The 21,664-nt window shown below is 43.5% G+C and overlaps 1 protein-coding gene across 2 annotated transcripts in view; it reads right to left on the bottom strand.

Annotated features, from left to right (window-relative positions):
- Positions 1–13,426, bottom strand: part of map3k9 (mitogen-activated protein kinase kinase kinase 9) — a 41,298-nt gene extending 27,872 nt beyond the window's left edge. The window contains exons 1-3 of one of the 2 annotated variants that reach the window (XM_045207437.1): positions 12,632–13,426; positions 4,067–4,284; positions 3,053–3,248 (exon numbers count right to left, since the gene is read on the bottom strand). In XM_045207437.1, the coding sequence (XP_045063372.1) occupies positions 3,053–3,248; positions 4,067–4,284; positions 12,632–13,064 (847 nt within the window). In that variant the 5' untranslated portion in view covers positions 13,065–13,426. Of the gene's footprint in view, positions 1–3,052; positions 3,249–3,931; positions 3,958–4,066; positions 4,285–12,631 lie in introns of those variants that run through there. The other variant, XM_045207438.1, reaches the window with a different exon arrangement.
- Between the last annotated feature and the right edge of the window lie 8,238 nt (positions 13,427–21,664).

Here is a 21,664-nt window from a genome sequence, read left to right as displayed (position 1 = left end):
TAGGCTAAATTCAGTCAGGGGGTACGTTGAATTAACTGAGGCCAGGATTCAAATCAGATCCATGGCTAATTTCATTTGCATTTTGGCATGTTTTTCTAGATTTAGAACATAAAACAGCATTTATAAAGCAAACATTATCCCTTAAGACTAGCACAGCAAATGTTTTTTCAGAATATTGAACCCAAAAAAATTATATCTTAAGGGGGTTAGCCATCAGTTGAAAAGTTGACAAGCCGCTGACGGAGTTGACAGATACTCAAAATAGACATATTTTTGCCTCAAAATAAAAGTTAAATACAAACATTTGTAAAATATTGAAAATTATTCATTTGATAATCCCCAATAAAAACATAACCATTATATCAGATCTTTCAGCACTCTGACGGAATTTATGTTTTACAGAGTTGACAACCCCCCCCAAAAATGTATTCATTCAACTGGTATACACAGCAATTTAGTTTTTCCGCAGTGGCTTTATGACTCTAAAACCTAATTTAATTTAACATATTTGAACCAAAATTCATATTCTATCTTAATCTATCAGGCAGATGGTTGACAGTTTATGGTTGTTGTCACCATGGTGATTCCAAATGTGTTTGTATCACCTTTTACTGCAGTGGGCTAAGTCAGGGTCACACAGAGTGATTCTTTGTAGTCTTAAACAAATCTACTTTGAAACAAAAGTATACACCTCACACACGTGGTTATGGGCTTAACAAAAAGACGACACCTGTACCATGTCAGATATAGAGTTGAAATGTATTACATTTTGAGTTTGCATCCCAAGATTACACTTTATATATATATCACAGAAGACTGAAATATAACAAAACTGTTTGACATAAACACATATTTTATGAATTATGAAAGATATTAATAACATTACAGCCATGAGACCTAAGATAAAAATTTTTAAAAAATGGCTTATGACGTGTTCATATGCTATCTAGGGGGCCCGACCTCCGGGGGTTTGGGGCCCCCAAAGCTTGTGGGCCCCCCGCCTTGCGGGGGCTGCGGGGGGGGTAGTGTAATCTCACCTCGCCTGTATTTTACAGGTAAACAACCTAATAAAGTGTATCCTCACGTGGTGTGGGGATTCCCCGGGGATGTGGGTTCATGTACATTAACAGCATGTATCTGGGATAGACCGGTCACCTTTTACTGAACTGATGATGCTATTGGCTTACCACCTCAAAACAAGTCAATCACAGCCAAGGGACCGGGCTAACCACAAGCCACAGGCCAATGGGAGAGGAGAAACTGCCTGTGTTGACTGGAAGTAGCCAATAGGAAGGCATAGACTGAGCATGGGACAAATCCTGTCTAATAGGCTTGGGGTTAAGGGATCCTGCAGGGCTGACCCAATGCATTATTCATATAAATGTTAATGGAATTGGGGTAAGGGAGAGGGGGAAAAAATGGATATTTATATATGGGCCCCATTCTGCATGGAGAGCTCTCAGCTCTGTTTTGGGTCCCATTCTGCCTGGAGAGCTCTCAGCTCTGTTTTGGGCCCCATTCTGCCTGGAGAGCTCTCAGCTCTGTTTTGGGCCACATTCTGCCTGGAGAGCTCTCAGCTCTGTTTTGGGTCCCATTCTGCCTGGAGAGCTCTCGGCTCTGTTTTGGGCCCCATTCTGCCTGGAGAGCTCTCAGCTCTGTTTTGGGCCCCATTCTGCCTGGAGAGCTCTCGGCTCTGTTTTGGGCCCCATTCTGCCTGGAGAGCTCTCAGCTCTGTTTTGGGCCCCATTCTGCCTGGAGAGCTCTCAGCTCTGTTTTGGGCCCCATTCTGCCTGGAGAGCTCTCAGCTCTGTTTTGGGCCCCATTCTGCCTGGAGAGCTCTCAGCTCTGTTTTGGGTCCCATTCTGCCTGGAGAGCTCTCAGCTCTGTTTTGGGTCCCATTCTGCCTGGAGAGCTCTCTGCTCTGTTTTGTAAGCGGTGCGCTCATGATGTGCTCTTATCTATTCAGTTGTGGGGATTTAATAATAATAATAATAATAATAATATGCCATTTAGCAGACACTTTTATCCAAAGCGACTTACAGTCATGTGTGCATACATTTTTATGTATGGGTGGTCCCGGGGATCGAACCCACTAACCCTGGCGTTACAAGCACCATGCTCTACCAATTGAGCTACAGAGGACCACAGACACATGCTCTGCTGTACGATAGACAGTTTAGTTTGAGTTGAGTCTCCCCCTTGTGATGGATATCAAGTGATCTGGAGCAGTGTTCTATTTTCTATTAGTTTATCATTCTAAACTTGGAGAAAAGGGAATTGGACCAATATCAAATAAGTTATTCTCTCTCCCCGGGCTCGAAGGCCTGCTCCTGCCCCATGTCAAACACGTAGGGTACCAGTCCACTAGTCTAACACAGTGTTTAAGGGCCCGGCCCAGTGAGTGGTGCTTTCCATCCGGTGGTGCTGGATCGAGGTGAGCGCTTTTCTATGCAATGGATCAGATAGCTGTCCATCTGTGCTCAGTGTTAATAGGGCACAACGTTGTGTTTACTAATTTAGTTACAACAACCCTCTTGTTTTCTCTTTCACACACACACACACACACACACACACACACGTTGTAATTATGCAGTAGAAATGTGCACTCTGTTCATAACGGTCTATTTTGTTTTGCAAACAGTCATGAGTTAAATTAACTTCAGCTGCAGTGACTACTTTTACCCAATCTTATCCTATGCTCAGCCTACGCCCCCCCCGCGGTCAGAACCCCCCTACTCAAAACAAACTAAAAACACAAAACTTCCTCTTCCCACGGCTATGTGCAACACATGTGATTTAATGCAATGTTATGCCCATGTTATTACCATGTTATTACCATGTTATGCCCATGTTATTACCATGTTATTACCATGTTATTACCATGTTATGCCCATGTTATTACCATGTTATGCCCATGTTATGCCCATGTTATTACCATGTTATGCCCATGTTATTACCATGTTATTACCATGTTATGTCCATGTTATTACCATGTTATTACCATGTTATGCCCATGTTATTACCATGTCACATAAGGAAACGTTTCTCTTACTGTTGCTAGACTTGAGGTCTCTGTGTATGATGGGGACGATGGCCTCGCAGTGGAGGTAGTGCATGGCACGGGCGATCTGCACGGCCCAGTCTACCAGGGTGCATGGTGGGATACGTTTCCCTGACAGGGCTCGGTTCAGCGGTCCTCCCCGGGCAAACTCCATCACCAGGCACAGTGTCGGCTCCTGGAGACACACCTGTTAAACAAGGAGAATGGAAATCAACCAATCAGGAATCAGTACAGTACATAGTACCAATAGAAGCTGAAATATTTGATCCATTTACACATCTAAAACATACAGGAATGCTGATTATTGGGGTTCAGAAAAATGCTATGCATGTTTATTGCTCTCATTATTGTGACGTGTACGTCTTCATCAACCGAGGTGAACGTCTTCATCAACCCAGGTGAACGTCTTCATCAACCCAGGTGAACGTCTTCATCAACCCAGGTGAACGTCTTCATCAACCCAGGTGAACGTCCTCATCAACCCAGGTGAACGTCTTCATCAACCCAGGTGAACGTCTTCATCAACCCAGGTGTACGTCTTCATCAACCCAGGTGAATGTCCTCATCAACCCAGGTGAACGTCTTCATCAACCCAGGTGAATGTCTTCATCAACCCAGGTGTATATATTTGTCTCCAGGTGCACCTAAACATACAGCTGGGTTGGAAGACATAGATTGCATCCCAAATGGCACCCTATTTCCTTCATAGTGCACTACTTTTGACCAGGGCCCATATGGAACAGGGTGCCATCTGAGACTTATCTTTCCACATGTCCAATGGCCATGATTCTTATCAGCAGGGCTCCCATATCTCATTACTCTGACCCCCAGTAGGGCCATGATGTTGGGGTGGTGCAGCAGGATTCTTACCCCCAGTAGGGCCATGATGTTGGGGTGATACAGCAGGATTCTTACCCCCAGTAGGGTCATGATATTGGGGTGATACAGCAGGATTCTTACCCCCAGTAGGGTCATGATATTGGGGTGATACAGCAGGATTCTTACCCCCAGTAGGGCCATGATGTTGGGGTGGTGCAGCATTGCAAACAGCTTGGCCTCCTGACGAACGCTTTCTAGGATCTGTCCCTCCTCCTCATCGGGGTCCCGCCTCGCAGCCTTCACCGCCACCTCCGCCCCCCGCCACATGGCACGGTACACCTTCCCAAAACCACCCACCCCGATGATCTCCTCCAGGGTCAGCTCCGAGAAGTCAATCTCGAGAACTGAGGGAGAGAGGGAACAGGGTATGAATGAGAAGGAACAGGGTATGAATGAGAAGGAACAGGGTATGAATGAGAAGGAACAGGGTATGAGAGGAAACAGGGGTACAGAGAAAGAGGACAGAGAGTGAGCAATGAGACAAACGGTGATATTGGAATACATAGTGTGATATGAACAGACCATAGAGACCCTATTCAATTACTAGAGGGGATATGTCATAAACCCTCAAAGTTCCAGAATGGGGTGAAAATGGCAGCCATATTGGTCAGCGAGGAATCCAAACCAGTCTAATTGGAATGAATGACAGTAGAGGCAGAACTCTGATTTTACCTAAGCAGGAAAACAAAAGTAAGGATACATCAGAAATGGTGTAATAAAATGGTCAACCTAAAATATTGTCATAGAAATTATGAATACAGTTTATACCAAATTTCCGTGTAAATAGCTTTTAGAATATATTTAAACAGACCATATACACTACCAGTCAAAAGTTTGGACACACCTACTCATTCAAGGGTTTTTCTTTATATTTGAGATTCTTCAAATAGCCACCCTTTGCCTTGATGACAGCTTTGCACACTCTTGGCATTCTCTCAACCAGCTTCATGAGGTAGTCACCTGGAATGCATTTCAATTAACAGGTGTGCCTTCTTGAAAGTTAATTTGTGGAATTTCTTTCCTTCTTAATGCATTTGAGCCAATCAGTTGTGTTGTGACAAGGTAGGGGGGTATACAGAAGATAGCCCTATTTGGTAAAGACCAAGTCCATATTATGGCAAGAACAGCTCAAATAAGCAAAGAGAAACAACAGTCCATCATTACTTTAAGACATGAAGGTCAGTCAATACTGAACATTTCAAGAACTTTGAAAGTTTCTTCAAGTGCAGTCGCAAAAACCATCAAGCGCTATGATGAAACTGGCTCTCATGAGGACTGCCATAGGAATGCAAGACCCAGAGTTACCTCTGCTGCAGAGGATACATTCATTAGAGTTACCAGCCTCAGAAATTGCAGCCCAAATAAATGCTTCACAGAGTTCAAGTAACAGACACATCTCAACATCAACTGTTCAGAGGGGACTGTGTGAATCAGGCCTTTGTGGTCTAATTGCTGCAAAGAAACCACTACTAAAGGACACCAATAATAAGAAGAGACTTGCTTGGGCCAAGAAACACAAGCAATGGACATTAGACCGGTGGAAATGTGTCCTTTGGTCTGGAGTCCAAATTTTAGATTTTTGGTTCAAACCGCCGTGTCTTTGGTGTCTGTGATGTATTTAGCATTCAAGGCACACTTAACTAGCATGGCTACAACAGCATTCTGCAGCGATACGCCATCCCATCTGGTTTGGGCTTAGTGGTACTATCATTTGGTTTTCAACAGGACAATGACCCAACACACCTCCAGGCTGTGTAAGGGCTATTTGACCAAGAAGGAGAGTGATGGAGTGCTGCATCAGATGACCTGGCCTCCACAATCCCCCGACCTCAACCCAATTGGGATGATCTGGGATGAGTTGGACCGCAGAGTGAAGGAAAAGAAGCCAACAAGTGCTCAGCATATGTGGGAACTCCTTCAAGACTGTTGGAAAAGCATTCCAGGTGAAGCTGGTTGAGAGAATGCCAAGAATGTGCAAAGCTGTCATCAAGGCAAAGGGTGGCTATTTGAAGAAAATGTAATATAAAATATATTTTGATTTCTTTAACACTTTTTTGGTTACTACATGATTCCATATGTGTTATTTCATAGTTTTGATGTCTTCACTATTATTCTACAATGTAAAAAATAGTAAAAATAAAGAAAACCCTTGAATGAGTAGGTGTGTCCAAACTTTTGACTGGTACTGTATGTCTAAATGTTTGTTGTCTTGGAAAGCTGTGAGTCCTATTATATGATACGATATCAACTGATTTCAACTAGTCTATGGTTGTGGATTGACTGCATTGTTTGAATCGAATGTTGTCATATCGGCAGTTAATGGAAAAATTGTATGGAATCATTCCTCTAAAACTAGCTAACACACATACAGTGCAGATAAAGTCTTCAAATTCATTATTTTACACAATATCTTATCACAGCACTGGCAAACCATGGTTGACCAACTCCCTGACCAAAACGGCTGACCTTTATCACATCATAAGAAGGTTCATGTCCATTTTAGTTTTGTCATTCCTAATTCTATGGAACAGACCCTCCTCTCCACCGCTGAGAGGAGAGAAGGAGGAGGAAGAGGGGGCAAACAACATAAAGATGACAGGAACAGTGGGGACAGAGAACTTACATACAACATAGATAGGACAGAGAGAGTCAACCTCCAGAACTGAAAGGAGAGATGGAGGAACAGAGAGACCTATGTCCTACTGTATGCTGTACAGCAGAGGGAGAAACAGGGTACCAAGAGACAATATTGGACAGAGAGAGAGAGAGAAACAGGGTACCAAGAGACAATATTGGACAGAGAGAGAGAGAGAAACAGGGTACCAAGAGACAATATTGGACAGAGAGAGAGAGAAACAGGGTACCAAGAGACAATATTGGACAGAGAGAGGGAGAAACAGGGTACCAAGAGACAATATTGGACAGAGAGAGAGAGAGAAACAGGGTACCAAGAGACAATATTGGACAGAGAGAGAGAGAGAAACATGGTACCAAGAGACAATATTGGACAGAGAGAGAGAGAAACAGGGTACCAAGAGACAATATTGGACAGAGAGAGAGAAACAGGGTACCAAGAGACACTATTGGACAGAGAGAGGAAACAGGGTACCAAGAGACAATATTGGACAGAGAGAGGGAGAAACAGGGTACCAATAGATAATATTGGACAGAGAGAGAGAAACAGGGTACCAAGAGACAATATTGGACAGAGAGAGAGAGAAACAGGGTACCAAGAGACAATATTGGACAGAAAGAGAGAAACAGGGTACCAAGAGACAATATTGGACAGAGAGAGAGAGAAACAGGGTACCAAGAGACAATATTGGACAGAGAGAGAAACAGGGTACCAAGAGACAATATTGGACAGAGAGAGGGAGAAACAGGGTACCAATAGATAATATTGGACAGAGAGAGAGAAACAGGGTACCAAGAGACAATATTGGACAGAGAGAGAAAGAAACAGGGTACCAAGAGACAATATTGGACAGAGAGAGGGAGAAACAGGGTACCAAGAGACAATATTGGACAGAAAGAGAGAAACAGGGTACCAAGAGACAATATTGGACAGAGAGAGAGAGAAACAGGGTACCAAGAGACAATATTGGACAGAGAGAGAAACAGGGTACCAAGAGACACTATTGGACAGAGAGAGAAACAGGGTACCAAGAGACAATATTGGACAGAGAGAGGGAGAAACAGGGTACCAATAGATAATATTGGACAGAGAGAGAGAAACAGGGTACCAAGAGACAATATTGGACAGAGAGAGAGAGAAACAGGGTACCAAGAGACAATATTGGACAGAGAGAGAGAGAAACAGGGTACCAAGAGACAATATTGGACAGAAAGAGAGAAACAGGGTACCAAGAGACAATATTGGACAGAGAGAGAGAGAAACAGGGTACCAAGAGACAATATTGGACAGAGAGAGAAACAGGGTACCAAGAGACACTATTGGACAGAGAGAGAAACAGGGTACCAAGAGACAATATTGGACAGAGAGAGAAACAGGGTACCAAGAGACACTATTGGACAGAGGGAGAAACAGGGTACCAAGAGACAATATTGGACAGAGAGAGGGAGAAACAGGGTACCAAGAGACAATATTGGACAGAGAGAGGGAGAAACAGGGTACCAATAGATAATATTGGACAGAGAGAGGGAGAAACAGGGTACCAAGAGACAATATTGGACAGAGAGAGAGAGAGAAACAGGGTACCAAGAGACAATATTGGACAGAGAGAGAGAGAAACAGGGTACCAAGAGACAATATTGGACAGAGAGAGAGAAACAGGGTACCAAGAGACAATATTGGACAGAGAGAGGGAGAAACAGGGTACCAAGAGACAATATTGGACAGAGAGAGGGAGAAACAGGGTACCAAGAGACAATATTGGACAGAGAGAGCAATGAGAGACTAAAGGTAATGTAAAGGGCTATACAGACTGGCATGAACAGACGTCCACTATACAAAAACATAGTTCAATGATTTATGACCATAAATGAGCTTCAATCAACCTCATTTTATTTCTCTGCCTTTCTCACCAATGCACCTAGCCTGGTTCCAGATCTGTTTGTGCTACAATTGAAGTCGGAAGTTTACATACACCTTAGCCAAATACATTTAAGCTCAGTTTTTCACAATTGCTGACATTTAATCCTAGTAAAAATGTGCTGTCTTTGGTCAGTTAGGATCACCACTTTATTTTAAGAATGTGAAATGTCAGAATAATAGTAGAGAGAATGATTTATTTCAGCTTTTATTTCTTTCATCACATTCCCAGTGAGTCAGAAGTTTACATACACTCAATTAGTATATGGTAGCATTGACTTTAAATTGTTTAACTTGGGTCAAACGTTTCGGGTAGCCTTCCACAAGCGTCCCACAATAAGTTGGGGGAATGTTGGCCCATTCCTCCTGACAGAACTGGTGTAACTGAGTCAGGTTTGTAAGCCTCCTTGCTTGCACACGCTTTTTCAGTTCTGCACACACATTTTCTATAGGATTGAGGTCAGGGCTTTGTGATGGCACTCTCCAATACCTTGACTTTGATGTCCTTAAGCCATTTTGCCACAACTTTGGAAGTATGCTTGGGGTCATTGTCCATTTGGAAGACCCATTTGCGAACAAGCTTTAACTTCCTGACTGATGTCTTGAGATGTTGCTTCAATATATCCACATAATTTTCCTTCCTCATGATGCCATCTATTTTGTGAAGTGCACCAGTCCCTCCTGAAGCAAAGCACCCCCACAGCATGATGCTGCCACCCCCGTGCTTCACGGTTGGGATGGTGTTCTTCGGTTTGCAAGCCCCCCCCGTTTCCTCCAAACATAACGATGGTCATTATGGCCAAACAGTTCTATTTTTGTTTCATCAGACCAGAGGACATTTCTCCAAAAAGCACGATCTTTGTCCCCATGTGCAGTTACAAACCGTAGTCTGGCTTTTTTTATGGCAGTTTTGGAGCAGTGGCTTCTTCCTTGCTGAGCAGCCTTTCAGGTTATGTCGATATAGGACTCGTTTTACTGTGGATGTAGATACTTTTGTACCTGTTTCCTCCAGCATCTTCACAAAGTCCTTTGCTGTTGTTCTGGGATTGATTTGCACTTTTCGCACCAAAGTACGTTTGTCTCCTTCCTGAGCGGTATGATGGCTGCGTGGTCCCATGGTGTTTATACTTGCGTACTATTGTTTGTACAGATGAACGTGGTACCTTCAGGCGTTTGGAAATTGCTCCCAAGGATGAACCAGACTTGTGGAGGTCTACCATTTTTTTCTGAGGTCTTGGCTGATTTCTTTTGATTTTCCCATGATGTCATGGAAAGAGGCACTGAGTTTGAAGGTAGGCCTTCAAATACATCCACAGGTACACCTCCAATTGACTCAAATGATGTCAATTAGCCTATCAGAAGCTTCTAAAGCCATGACATCATTTTCTGGAATTTTCCAAGCTGTTTAAAGGCACAGTCAACTTAGTGTATGTAAACTTCTGACCCACTGGAATTGTGATACAGTGAATTATAAGTGAAATAATCTGTCTGTTAAACAATTGTTGGAAAAATTACTTGTGTCATGCACAACGTAGATGTCCTAACCGACTTGCCAAAACTATAGTTTGTTAACAAGAAATCTGTGGAGTGGTTGAAAAACGAGTTTTAATGACTCCAACCTAAGTGTATGTAAACTTCCGACTTCAACTGTATCATATCAACTCCTTGCCGGCATGACAAGGAGTGGCAAGTGGCATGATGGCACAAACAGACTGGTAGCCAGGCTACAATGCACCAGGAAATCATGAAGGTCGAGACTTACGGCTCTATTCAATCCATAAAGCTGAAGCGTTCCAGATTCCACAGTATAAAATGTAAAAGGCAATTTCAGATGAGCCGACATACGCAGCGTTTACCAGTGAATGCAGTCTCCGCTGAAACAGGAAAAATTGCCTTTACATTTCCAATCACGCTGTAAAGCTGAACTTCCACGATATGGATTGAATAGAGCCCTTAACTGTTTTTTTTGTAAGATGAGGACGACTTCTCCATTTACAATAGCGTCCATGGGTGATGTAGGTACTGTATGTTGGCGGCAAACGTTGACATGGTGAATCACTAACAGTCCGCTAAGCAGCCTGACCTTGATAAATATTTCACTAAAGATGTTGTACAGTATGTGATGTGAAAGTAGGCCAGCGGCCACGCTGCCTCTGAGACATGAAGGATTTCCCAAACCACACCCTATTCCCCATTTACTGCACTACTTTTGACCAGGTCCCATAGGACTCTAGTTAAAAGTAGTGTACTATGTAGGGAATACCCAGCAAACCGGGTACATTCTCAGAACATTAGCTAAGATTCCCATTAAGTACTAGTTAGGGTTTTATCTTACATTTAAAAAAAAAAAGAATTAAAATATCCTTGGAATGTTCTCCTAACGTTCACTAAAATGTTGTGCACAACACCTGTAACAACCACCACAGAACATTCCCCAAACGTTCTCATTAGGTTTCTGGGTAATGTATTTACACCAGTGTACCAGTAATGTTTTCCCAAAACACCTAAATTGGTTCCTGTGAAGGTTCCCAGGGACATTACAAAATATACGTTCCCAAAAGGAGACACAGTACAGGGCTACAACCAATCTGCACCCAAACAACTGAGACTGGTCGAAACCATAAACCCCTCAGACACAGGCCCTATGGAGGCAGGAGAGCAGGTCCCTGCTTAATGTGATTGTTTGAGATCTTTCAGTTCTGTTGGATTGATTTTCCATATGTGAGATTTCTGTATTTCTGCTAGAAACATTTATTTCTGGTTGAATTTGACCATTGGGCCAACTCCAATATGAGCTTTTCATGTTGTTTCTTCTGGTGATTATTGGAGCTCAATGGTGCACACAGTTGAAATGAAGATGCCAAACATGCCTGTTAAAGGATGACACTATGCAGGTAAGACAGACCCTGACAGGGAATCCTCCAGCTTCAGATCAAAGACACACAGACCACAGACTAACAATAGATAGATACAGCTGCTTTATTTCACCTGAGATTTATTCATTTATCAGATTCACTGGTGGCTGTTTAAAATATGCCATTTGTAACATACACAGTGGGTATTCCATTATCGGTGCATGCCCAGAATTAGCCCTTGATCATGACTCTCAGTTCCATTACATTACACATAAGAGTCATTGGACGAAGATGTCTTCTGTTGGTTGGGAGTTTTGTTAAGAGCAGTGACGCTCGGTCTGAACATTAACACGCATCTCTTGCGGTACGGTTTTGGAACCATAAGGACCTTCCTTATCTTTAATATTGGCAATAAATAATTTATTTAAAAAATAAACAAATGGTTACATTGATACACACCTTTATAAAGGTTAGGGTTCCCAAAGGCCATATTTCCATGTTACAGCGCTTGTTCACGGAAAACAGAGAGAAGACAGAGTGGACTATCTGTGCTAATTAGATATCTGCTTCTCTGAACACGTGTGTGTAAACGGAAGACAGACTCCACAAACATGTTGTCACTGAAAGGCACTGTCTGCTGCAACTGTGTTAAAACCCGTTAAAACTATTTACAGTAAGTGTGTTTTTTTTTGCATTCGTGAAATTATTTTGATGTGATATGAAAGTAACATTAGCGGTACGGTTTCTAGAACCGTATCGCAATTGAGAATCGATTCACGTTTAGATGGAGTACTTGGCTGTTTTGGCTTCCAGAACCAATTCGCCGTTTTAAACAGAACATGTAAGGTCCTTGGACTAAAGAGTAACGTTAGGCTCCTTTAGTGCACATATTGGGCTAGCTAGCTCAGCGTAGTGGTACCAGTGATGCTTCAAAGCGGTACGTACAGAGGGAAGAGCCGAGCGGCCCTGATATGATGTGCTAGACGGGGTACTGCCTATGGTGCAGGCTCAAGGCCTTGCTTGACAGAGAGAATATAATATGCCAGTCATTATGACGGTCTACAGGCTACAGATTCTAGACTGCCCGGTAGATAGATCGTAACCTCTTTGCTATCAAGTGGTAGCCTATTGCAACGAGATGACATAGCAGTAAACCTGAGTGGGGCTATTGTCGGAGTGGCCTGATAACCGGGATAAAGGTGCAGGACAATTAAACATTGTAACATGAGTGATAACGACAACCTCTGGTATGCAGACAGTGGGCTGTTACAATACAATACTCACGGTGCAGTGGAGGCACGGCGTAATCAGAGTACTCGTCCAATGACGTGTCTCTGTCCCGTATCTTCTCAGAGATTCCATTCCCAATGCTGACATAATTACTGGGGAAAATGCCAACCCGATCCTCGATCAGCCCTGTCCACCAGCCCTCGTCCCCGGACACTAACGAGTCCTTAGACAACACCTCCACCAGGTCCCCCTTCCGCAGGCTGAGCTCGTCTTCCGCCCCAGCATCATAGTCGAACACGGCGGTCCAGTAGCCTGAGAGGTCCGGTCCTCCTGGGCCGCTAGCCGGAGCATCAACGTCGACGTTCCCGGTGACAGTGCCATTCTCCGGCCAGCAAAACGCTTCAGTTTCCCACCCATCAGGAGGAGAAGAGACGTACCCTCTGCTGGGACTCAGGCTGTTGTCAAAAGCGGGTTTGGAGGCATCCATTGAAGCGATCCATAGAGGCAACCTGGTCCTGGATCACAGGGTGCAGGCTGCGGAGCTCGTAGCCAACACCTGCCGGCCCCGGGACGCGAGGGTGGTCGCAGCACCTTGGGTACAAAGCCGCCACGGTGAGAGCTAAGCAGCCTAGTGGGCTAATCCCGGTGAAGCGTCGCTGCTGCTGAAAACAGCCTCACTCTGTCGTTGCAGCATTCATTAATCTCTGTAGTGGTACCTACCTACCTGCAGGGCTAAATCGAGAATCTCAATTCCCATTTAGGAAATTACAAATATGTTCCTCCTTTCTCAACCCTTTCTCACTTCCACTTTCCGTCGTTAATAATTCCCCGTGCGGTGCATGCGCTATAAACCACCCTCTCTCTTCTTTATTCCCAGCCAATTGTGCCAACAGACGAATCATGTCTCCGGTCTCCTACGATATGATTGGCGCACGGCTGCATCAATCACGTGTTCACCTTGCTCCTATAGCTTCAGGTTGTGTGTTGGACTGAGGTCGTGTGCGACAACCGTAATAGAAGTATGCTGTGAAAACGCCTAACCGTACAGTGGCAATATTGCAGGCTTACAACAACAACGCTTCCTTTTTGTACGCTAGTGTAGTAGTAGTAGACCTATAGGCTATCAGGTAGGGGTCGTCTAGTGGGACATTTCCATTATGTTTATTATGTAATTCATAAAAAGGGAGTAACAAATGTGATGAGCATACCCGCTACAATATAAACAGAAACGCTAAACATGCAGCACCATGGACAGCAACGCCTTCAACAGAAAGACGTGTCCAGCGCCGCGCCCAGCCCAGCCTGCCGCTCAATGAGAGAAGACACCGAAGCAGCACCTGTGTTGGGCTGGTGTGCCATGCTGTAGTGGGGCAAATCAGTGACCGTATTTGAGAGCGTCAACTCTGCTCGGTCGCTGATCTACAAGTCATAATGAGTAGGCTAGTTATTAAGAATGCAATGCAATTTGTAGATCAGTGACCCTCTCTGCCACGCATGCCTATTGGTCCCATTCCCCTCCCCCCAAATGTACAATTTTCAAAAGTATAGAAAGTAATTTTGATATACTACCCTCTAACTCTTTAGTACGGTGCTACAGTGTAGGGCGAATATCATTTTCCATAGATCTAACATGTATAAAAAATGCACTACAGATCCAAACAAGGATTTTTCTAATTCTTTCCTTTATTATGTTGTTGACCAAAATCAAAACAATCTAAAATAAACAAATTGGCGTAAATTAATCAAATAAGTTAAGGTTAATTTCATGCATTATTCCCTGAAATAAAAATATACATTTCATAGTGAGGAATTCAAAACAAATCAACAACCAACAATCAAAAATGAACAATTCAACTACTTGAAATAGAAGTGACATTATGAGGGGATAGCAAGGTGTGTGTTGTGTTGTGTGACATTATGAGGGGATATCAAGGTGTGTGTTGAGTTATGTGACATTATGAGGGGATAGCAAGGTGTGTGTTGTGTTGTGTGACATTATGAGGGGATATCAAGGTGTGTGTTGTGTTATGTGACATTATGAGGGGATATCAAGGTGTTGTGTTGTGTTGTGTGACATTATGAGGGGATATCAAGGTGTGTGTTGTGTTGTGTTGTGTGACATTATGAGGGGATAGCAAGGTGTGTGTTGTGTTGTGTGACATTATGAGGGGATAGCAAGGTGTGTGTTGTGTTATGTGACATTATGAGGGGATATCAAGGTGTGTGTTGTGTTGTGTGACATTATGAGGGGATAGCAAGGTGTGTGTTGTGTTATGTGACATTTATGAGGGGATATCAAGGTGTGTGTTATGTGACATTATGAGGGGATAGCAAGGGGTGTGTTGTGTTGTGTGACATTATGAGGGGATATCAAGGTGTGTGTTGTGTTATGTGACATTATGAGGGGATAGCAAGGGGTGTGTTGTGTTGTGTGACATTATGAGGGGATAGCAAGGTGTGTGTTGTGTTGTGTGACATTATGAGGGGATAGCAAGGTGTGTGTTGTGTTGTGTGACATTATGAGGGGATAGCAAGGTGTGTGTTGTGTTGTGTGACATTATGAGGGGATAGCAAGGTGTGTGTTGTGTTATGTGAACATCTTGACTGGAATTCAATCAAATCCTGAAAGATGTTCTGGTACCATGGGTTTATTGGTAGGCACACTATAACCGTGGACAAACACATTGACTGCATCCCAAATGCCGCCGTATTTCCTATACAGTGCACTGCTTTTGTGACCAGGGCCCTATATACATTAGTAGTGCACTAATAGGAAATAGGGTGCCATTTGGGATGCGCTCACCTTCTCTACCTTACAGACAAAGCTATACAGTAGATGTCTGTCAAACGTTCGACCTGGATAGCAGCTTTGATTGAATTCCACCCAGTTTGGTCATGACAACAGTCAATGGGACGCTCCTGACAGCTCACAAAGACATTCACACCAATCATCAATGACACATTATGTTATTAATATTATTATTATTATTATTAATATTATTATCATATTATTATTAATGACACATTGAGCTTGAGATTCTGCCATAATGACCATGGATAACCAGCTCAGGTCAAGTCTGTGTGAATTAAAAAGTGTCAAAAAGCATCCGAGTGAACATCAACCAAGCCTCTCACACCAGCCAGCTTGACAGTACAGTCATGGTAGTCCTACTAGATCTTCTTGGTACATGTTTTTTTTCCAATATGCTTGCTGCTGGTACATGTTAATATGGGTTATGACTATATGTGATGGTTCAGAACCCTTTTTTATAGGGTGTGTTTGGTTGTGTCACCTTTTAATAACACCGTCTGTATCCCAAATAACACCCTATTCCCTTTATAGTGCACTACTGTTGACCAGGGGCCTTATAAAGTACAACACTATATAGGGAATAGGGTGCTATTTGGGTTACCTAGTTACCTCCATTGTCCCCCAGCAGAAACACATTCATTCCTGGTGGATGGACACCAAGGGCTCAGCTACTGTGAGATGGACGTGATAGAACAATTGGCAATTCATGGGATTGTTTTTTATTTAATTTGATCAGTACCAGAATTAGTAACGTCTCTATTAAATGTGAATTAGAAAGAAAAAGTTTTTGTTAAATATATTATTAACACGTCTATTTGATATCCTGGGACATCGGTAGAGAGAAAATTCATACCTGTCTTTTTAAATATTTGTAAAAACATATCACAATGTGAAATAAAAGTTTCTTTCAAAGTTACATCAATGCCGATTAAAAAAAAAAAAAGAATCAACTTAAGATTTTGTTGCAAATATGGTGATGTCATAATAAATATGTAAGCAAATACCCCTCCTCTGACCTGTATGATGAGATCACACAAAAAAAACATATACTTTTGAGAAATGTGATCTTGAATGTCTAATATGTTCATTTCTATTTTTAAATACTGTTCCTGACTTCTGCAAAATCCAGTGTAGTATGGTGGTTACAGCACAGGTCAGATAGATATGTTAGCTGCATATTATGGAGGCATGTCTGCTGTCCTGTAGCCAACCAATAGGGGGCGATCTCAAAGACCCCTTCCTGCACCTTTCACTTTAGACACAAACGTTTAACCCATACAATTATTTTCATATAAAGAAAAGTTTCTGGGTACCCATCCATTAAAACGTATTCTTATCACTTTACATTAGTGATAATGACAGCATTTCACTTTACATGAGTGATAATGACAGCATTTCACTTTACATGAGCGATAATGACAGCATTTCAGTTCACATGAGCGATAATGACAGCATTTCAGTTTACATGAGCGATAATGACAGCATTTCAGTTTACATGAGCGATAATGACAGCATTTCAGTTCATGGTGTAAAATAACAACTGTGTGCCCCAACTACGTCTAAAACCCTCTCTTTGTGACCGGACTTTAATATGACAATGTTTCACATCCAGCCCTGTACAGTATCTGGTGTTGTAGTTTTTATTTTAAGACTTGTAGTTTGAAGAAAAAGTAAGCCTTACAGAACAGCGAGTGAAAGAGAGACGTGCATTTACATTTTAGTCATTTAGCAGAAACTCTCATCCAGAAGAACTTACAGTAGTGAGTACATACATTTTCATACTTTTTTTTCCATACTGGCCCCCCCGTGGGAATCGAACCCACAACCCTGGCGTTGCAAGCGCCATGCTCTACCAACTGAACTACGTGAAAAAAATAATGATTACAACCAAACTAACAAAATGATCCGCCACCAAAGAAAAGGCATCACGATAAATATATTGTTGGAATGTATGTAGACCAGGGTTGGGCTCAATTCCATTTCAATTCAAGTCAATTCGGGTACACTGAAATTCCAATTCCAATTATCTTCAATGCTTTTCAATGAGGAACATGTAGAATTGGAATCTGGTTTACTTTCTGAATGGATGGGAATAGAAATGGAGTTGACCCTAACCCTGATTAAAATGGAGTTGACCCTAACCCTGATTAAAATGGAGTTGACCCTAACCCTGATTGAAATGGAGTTGACCCTAACCCTGATTGAAATGGAGTTGACCCCAACCCTGATTGAAATGGAGTTGACCCCAACCCTGATTGAAATGGAGTTGACCCTAACCCTGATTGAAATGGAGTTGACCCCAACCCTGATTGAAATGGGGTTGACCCCAACCCTGATTGAAATGGAGTTGACCCCAACCCTGATTGAAATGGAGTTGACCCTAACCCTGATTGAAATGGAGTTGACCCCAACCCTGATTGAAATGGAGTTGACCCAACCCTGATTGAAATGGAGTTGACCCTAACCCTGATTGAAATGGAGTTGACCCTAACCCTGATTGAAATGGAGTTGACCCCAACCCTGATTGAAATGGAGTTGACCCTAACCCAGATTGAAATGGAGTTGACCCTAACCCAGATTGAAATGGAGTTGACCCTAACCCTGATTGAAATGGAGTGGACCCCAAACCTGATTGAAATGGAGTGGACCCCAAACCTGATTGAAATGGAGTTGACCCTAACCCAGATTGAAATGGAGTTGACCCTAACCCTGATTGAAATGGAATTGACCCCAACCCTGATTGAAATGGAATTGACCCCAACCCCTGATTGAAATGGAGTTGACCCTAACCCTAACCCTGATTTGAAATGGAGTTTGACCCTAACCCTGATTGAAATGGAGTTGACCCCAACCCTGATTTAAATGGAGTTGACCATAACTCTGATTGAAATGGAGGTGACCCCAACCCTGATTGAAATGGAGGTGACCCTAACCCTGATTGAAATGGAGGTGACCCTAACCCTGATTGAAATGGAGTTGACCCTAACCCTGATTTGAAATGGAGTTGACCCTAACCCTGATTGAAATGGAGTTGACCCCAACCCTGATTGAAATGGAGTTGACCCCAACCCTGATTGAAATGGAGTTGACCCCAACCCTGATTGAAATGGAGTTGACCCTAACCCTGATTGAAATGGAGTTGACCCCAACCCTGATTGAAATGGAGTTGACCCTAACCCTGATTGAAATGGAGTTGACCCTAACCCTGATTGAAATGGAGTTGACCCCAACCCTGATTGAAATGGAGTTGACCCTAACCCTGATTGAAATGGAGTTGACCCCAACCCTGATTGAAATGGAGTTGACCCCAACCCTGATTGAAATGGAGTTGACCCTAACCCTGGTGTAGATAAGATAGGTTCTTTATATATTATTCTATTTGTGGTCACTTTGATAACACAACTCTTCTTGTTTTCTCTAGGACTCTTAGGAGGGGTAAGAATGGTATCTGATAATCAAACACACACCTATGTTGACATGTCTGTCGCCACACACACACGGTACTGTGTTTCTTGTGTGTGTAAACAGGATGTACACACAGTATGTCTGGAATAAAGCCACTGGCCTGATGTCTCATGAGAGAGATGAACAATACATACAAATGGAGGGTTTATGAAGAGTGGACCAGACCAAACCAGACCAGACCAAACCGGAGCAGTCCAAACCAGACCAAACCAGACCAAACCAGAATAGTCCAAACCAGACCAAACCAGAGGAGTCCAAACCAGACCAGACCAAACCAGAGTAGTCCAAACCAGACCAAACCAAACCAGAGCAGTCCAAACCAGAGCAGTCCAAACCAGAGCAGTCCAAACCAAACCAGACCAAACCAGAGCAGTCCAAACCAGACCAGTCCAAACCAGACCAGACCAAACCAGACCAGTCCAAACCAGACCAAACCAAACCAGAGCAGTCCAAACCAGAGCAGTCCAAACCAGAGCAGTCCAAACCAAACCAGACCAAATCAGAGCAGTCCAAACCAGACCAGACCAGACCAAACCAGAGTAGTCCAAACCAGTCCAGACCAAACCAGACCAAACCAGAAAAATCCAAACCAGAGCAGTCCAGACCAAACCAGACCAGACCAAACCAGAGTAGTCAACCAGACCAAACCAGACCAGTCCAAACCAAACCAGAGCAGTCCAAACCAGAGCAGTCCAAACCAGACCAAACCAGACCAGAGCAGTCCAAATCAGACCAAACCAGAGCAGTCCAAACCAGAGCAGTCCAAATCAGACCAAATGAGAGCAGTCCAAACCAGTCCAAACCAGAGCAATCCAAACCAGAGCAGTCCAACCCAGACCAGACCAAACCAGACCAGACCAAATTAGAGCAGTCCAAACCAGTCCAAACCAGAGCAATCCAAACCAGAGCAGTCCAAACCAGACCAAACCAGAGCAATCCAAACCAGAGCAGTCCAACCCAGACCAGACCAAACCAGACCGGACCAAACTAGAGCAGTCCAAACCAAAGACCAGACCAGACCAAACCAGAGCAGTCCAAACCAGAGCAGTCCAGACCAGACCAGACCAGTCCAAACCAGACCAGACCAAATCAGAGCAGTCCAAACCAGAGCAGTCCAAACCAGACCAAACCAGACCAGAGTAGTCCAAACCAGACCAAACCAGAGCAGTCCAAACCAGAGCAGTCCAAACCAGACCAAACCAGGGACCAAACCAGAGTAGTCCAAACCAGACCAAACCAGAGCAGTCCAAACCAGAGCAGTCCAAACCAGAGCAGTCCAAACCAGAGCAAACCAGACCCGACCAAATTAGAGCAGTCCAAACCAGTCCAAACCAGAGCAATCCAAACCAGAGCAGTCCAACCCAGACCAAACCAGACCAGACCAGACCAGTCCAAACCAGTCCAAACCAGAGCAATCCAAACCAGAGCAATCCAAACCAGAGCAGTCCAAACCAGAACAAACCAGAGCAATCCAAACCAGAGCAGTCCAACCCAGACCAGACCAGACCAAATTAGAGCAGTCCAAACCAAACCAAACCAGAGCAGTCCAAACCAGAGCAGTCCAAACCAGAGCAGTCCAGACCAAACCAAACCAGACCATACCAGAGCATACCAGACCAAACCAGAGCAGACCAAACCAGAGCAGACCAAACCAGAGCAGTCCAAACCAAACCAAACCAGAGCAGTCCAAACCAGAGCAGTCCAAACCAGAGCAGTCCAGACCAAACCAAACCAGACCATACCAGAGCATACCAGACCAAACCAGAGCAGACCAAACCAGAGCAGTCCAAACCAGAGCAGTCCAGACCAAACCAGACCAGACCATACCAGACCAAACCTGAGCAGTCCAAACCTGAGCAGTCCAAACCTGAGCAGTCCAGACCAGACCAAACCAGACCAGACCAGACCTGACCAAACCAGAGTAGTCCAAACCAGAGCAGACCAGAGCAGACCAAACCAGAGCAGTCCAAACCAGAGCAGTCCAGACCAGTCCAGTCCAAACCAGACCAAACCAAACCAGACCAAACCAGACCAAGGAAAGAGACAACCTCATCACAGGGGTTGGAGGTTGAGATTGACATCCCCTGGTGGAACCAGAGTGTCACTGCAGCTTCCTGGTCGCCCTCTGATGACCTCATCACGTTACTGGGGTGTATTCATAGAAAGAAATAGTAAATGAGTCTTTTTTAGGCACCAACTCCGCCATGGCTCATTGGCCAAACCCTAAGGGGAAATTACATTTTTTATTTTTTTATTTTTTATAAACGCCGAAAATAAGGTCTGTGGTAAACACCGGCTTAGGTTTTTATGACTACAAGCTGGCGATCTCTATTAGTTGCACACCGTAGCAAACAAAAAACGTTTTGCAACGAAAACAAGAGTCTCTATTGGACAAATTCAGGTAGGTTCCCTCACAGTTTCTTGCTTTCTTTGGTTTCTAGTGAATACACCCCTGGTATTGTAGCTGTACCTCTCTGCTCTTTGGTTCTCTACACAGATTTTAAATGACCAACAATGACTGACTTATATAATAGACTACAGTATATATGGTATATTTATAGATATATAAAAGAAAACAACATCTGATTGTTGGGAGCTTTAAATCAGTATACATTAGTTTTTAATGTTATAAAACCAAAGCACCAGTCGGGTTACAGTACAACCCACTCCACACATCTCCAGTGACCCATACAGTTCTCTCTCTCTCTCTCTCTCTCTCTCTCTCTCTCTCTCTCTCTCTCTCTCTCTCTCTCTCTCTCTCTCTCTCTCTCTCTCTCTCTCTCTCTCTCTCTCTCTGTCTCTCTCTCTCT

The sequence above is a fragment of the Coregonus clupeaformis genome, chromosome 25 (assembly GCF_020615455.1).
Source record: "Coregonus clupeaformis isolate EN_2021a chromosome 25, ASM2061545v1, whole genome shotgun sequence".
NCBI classification, from domain to species: Eukaryota; Metazoa; Chordata; class Actinopteri; order Salmoniformes; family Salmonidae; genus Coregonus; species Coregonus clupeaformis.
The sequence above is the reverse complement of the archived record's forward strand: the minus strand, read 5'-3'. Positions and strand labels throughout refer to the sequence as shown.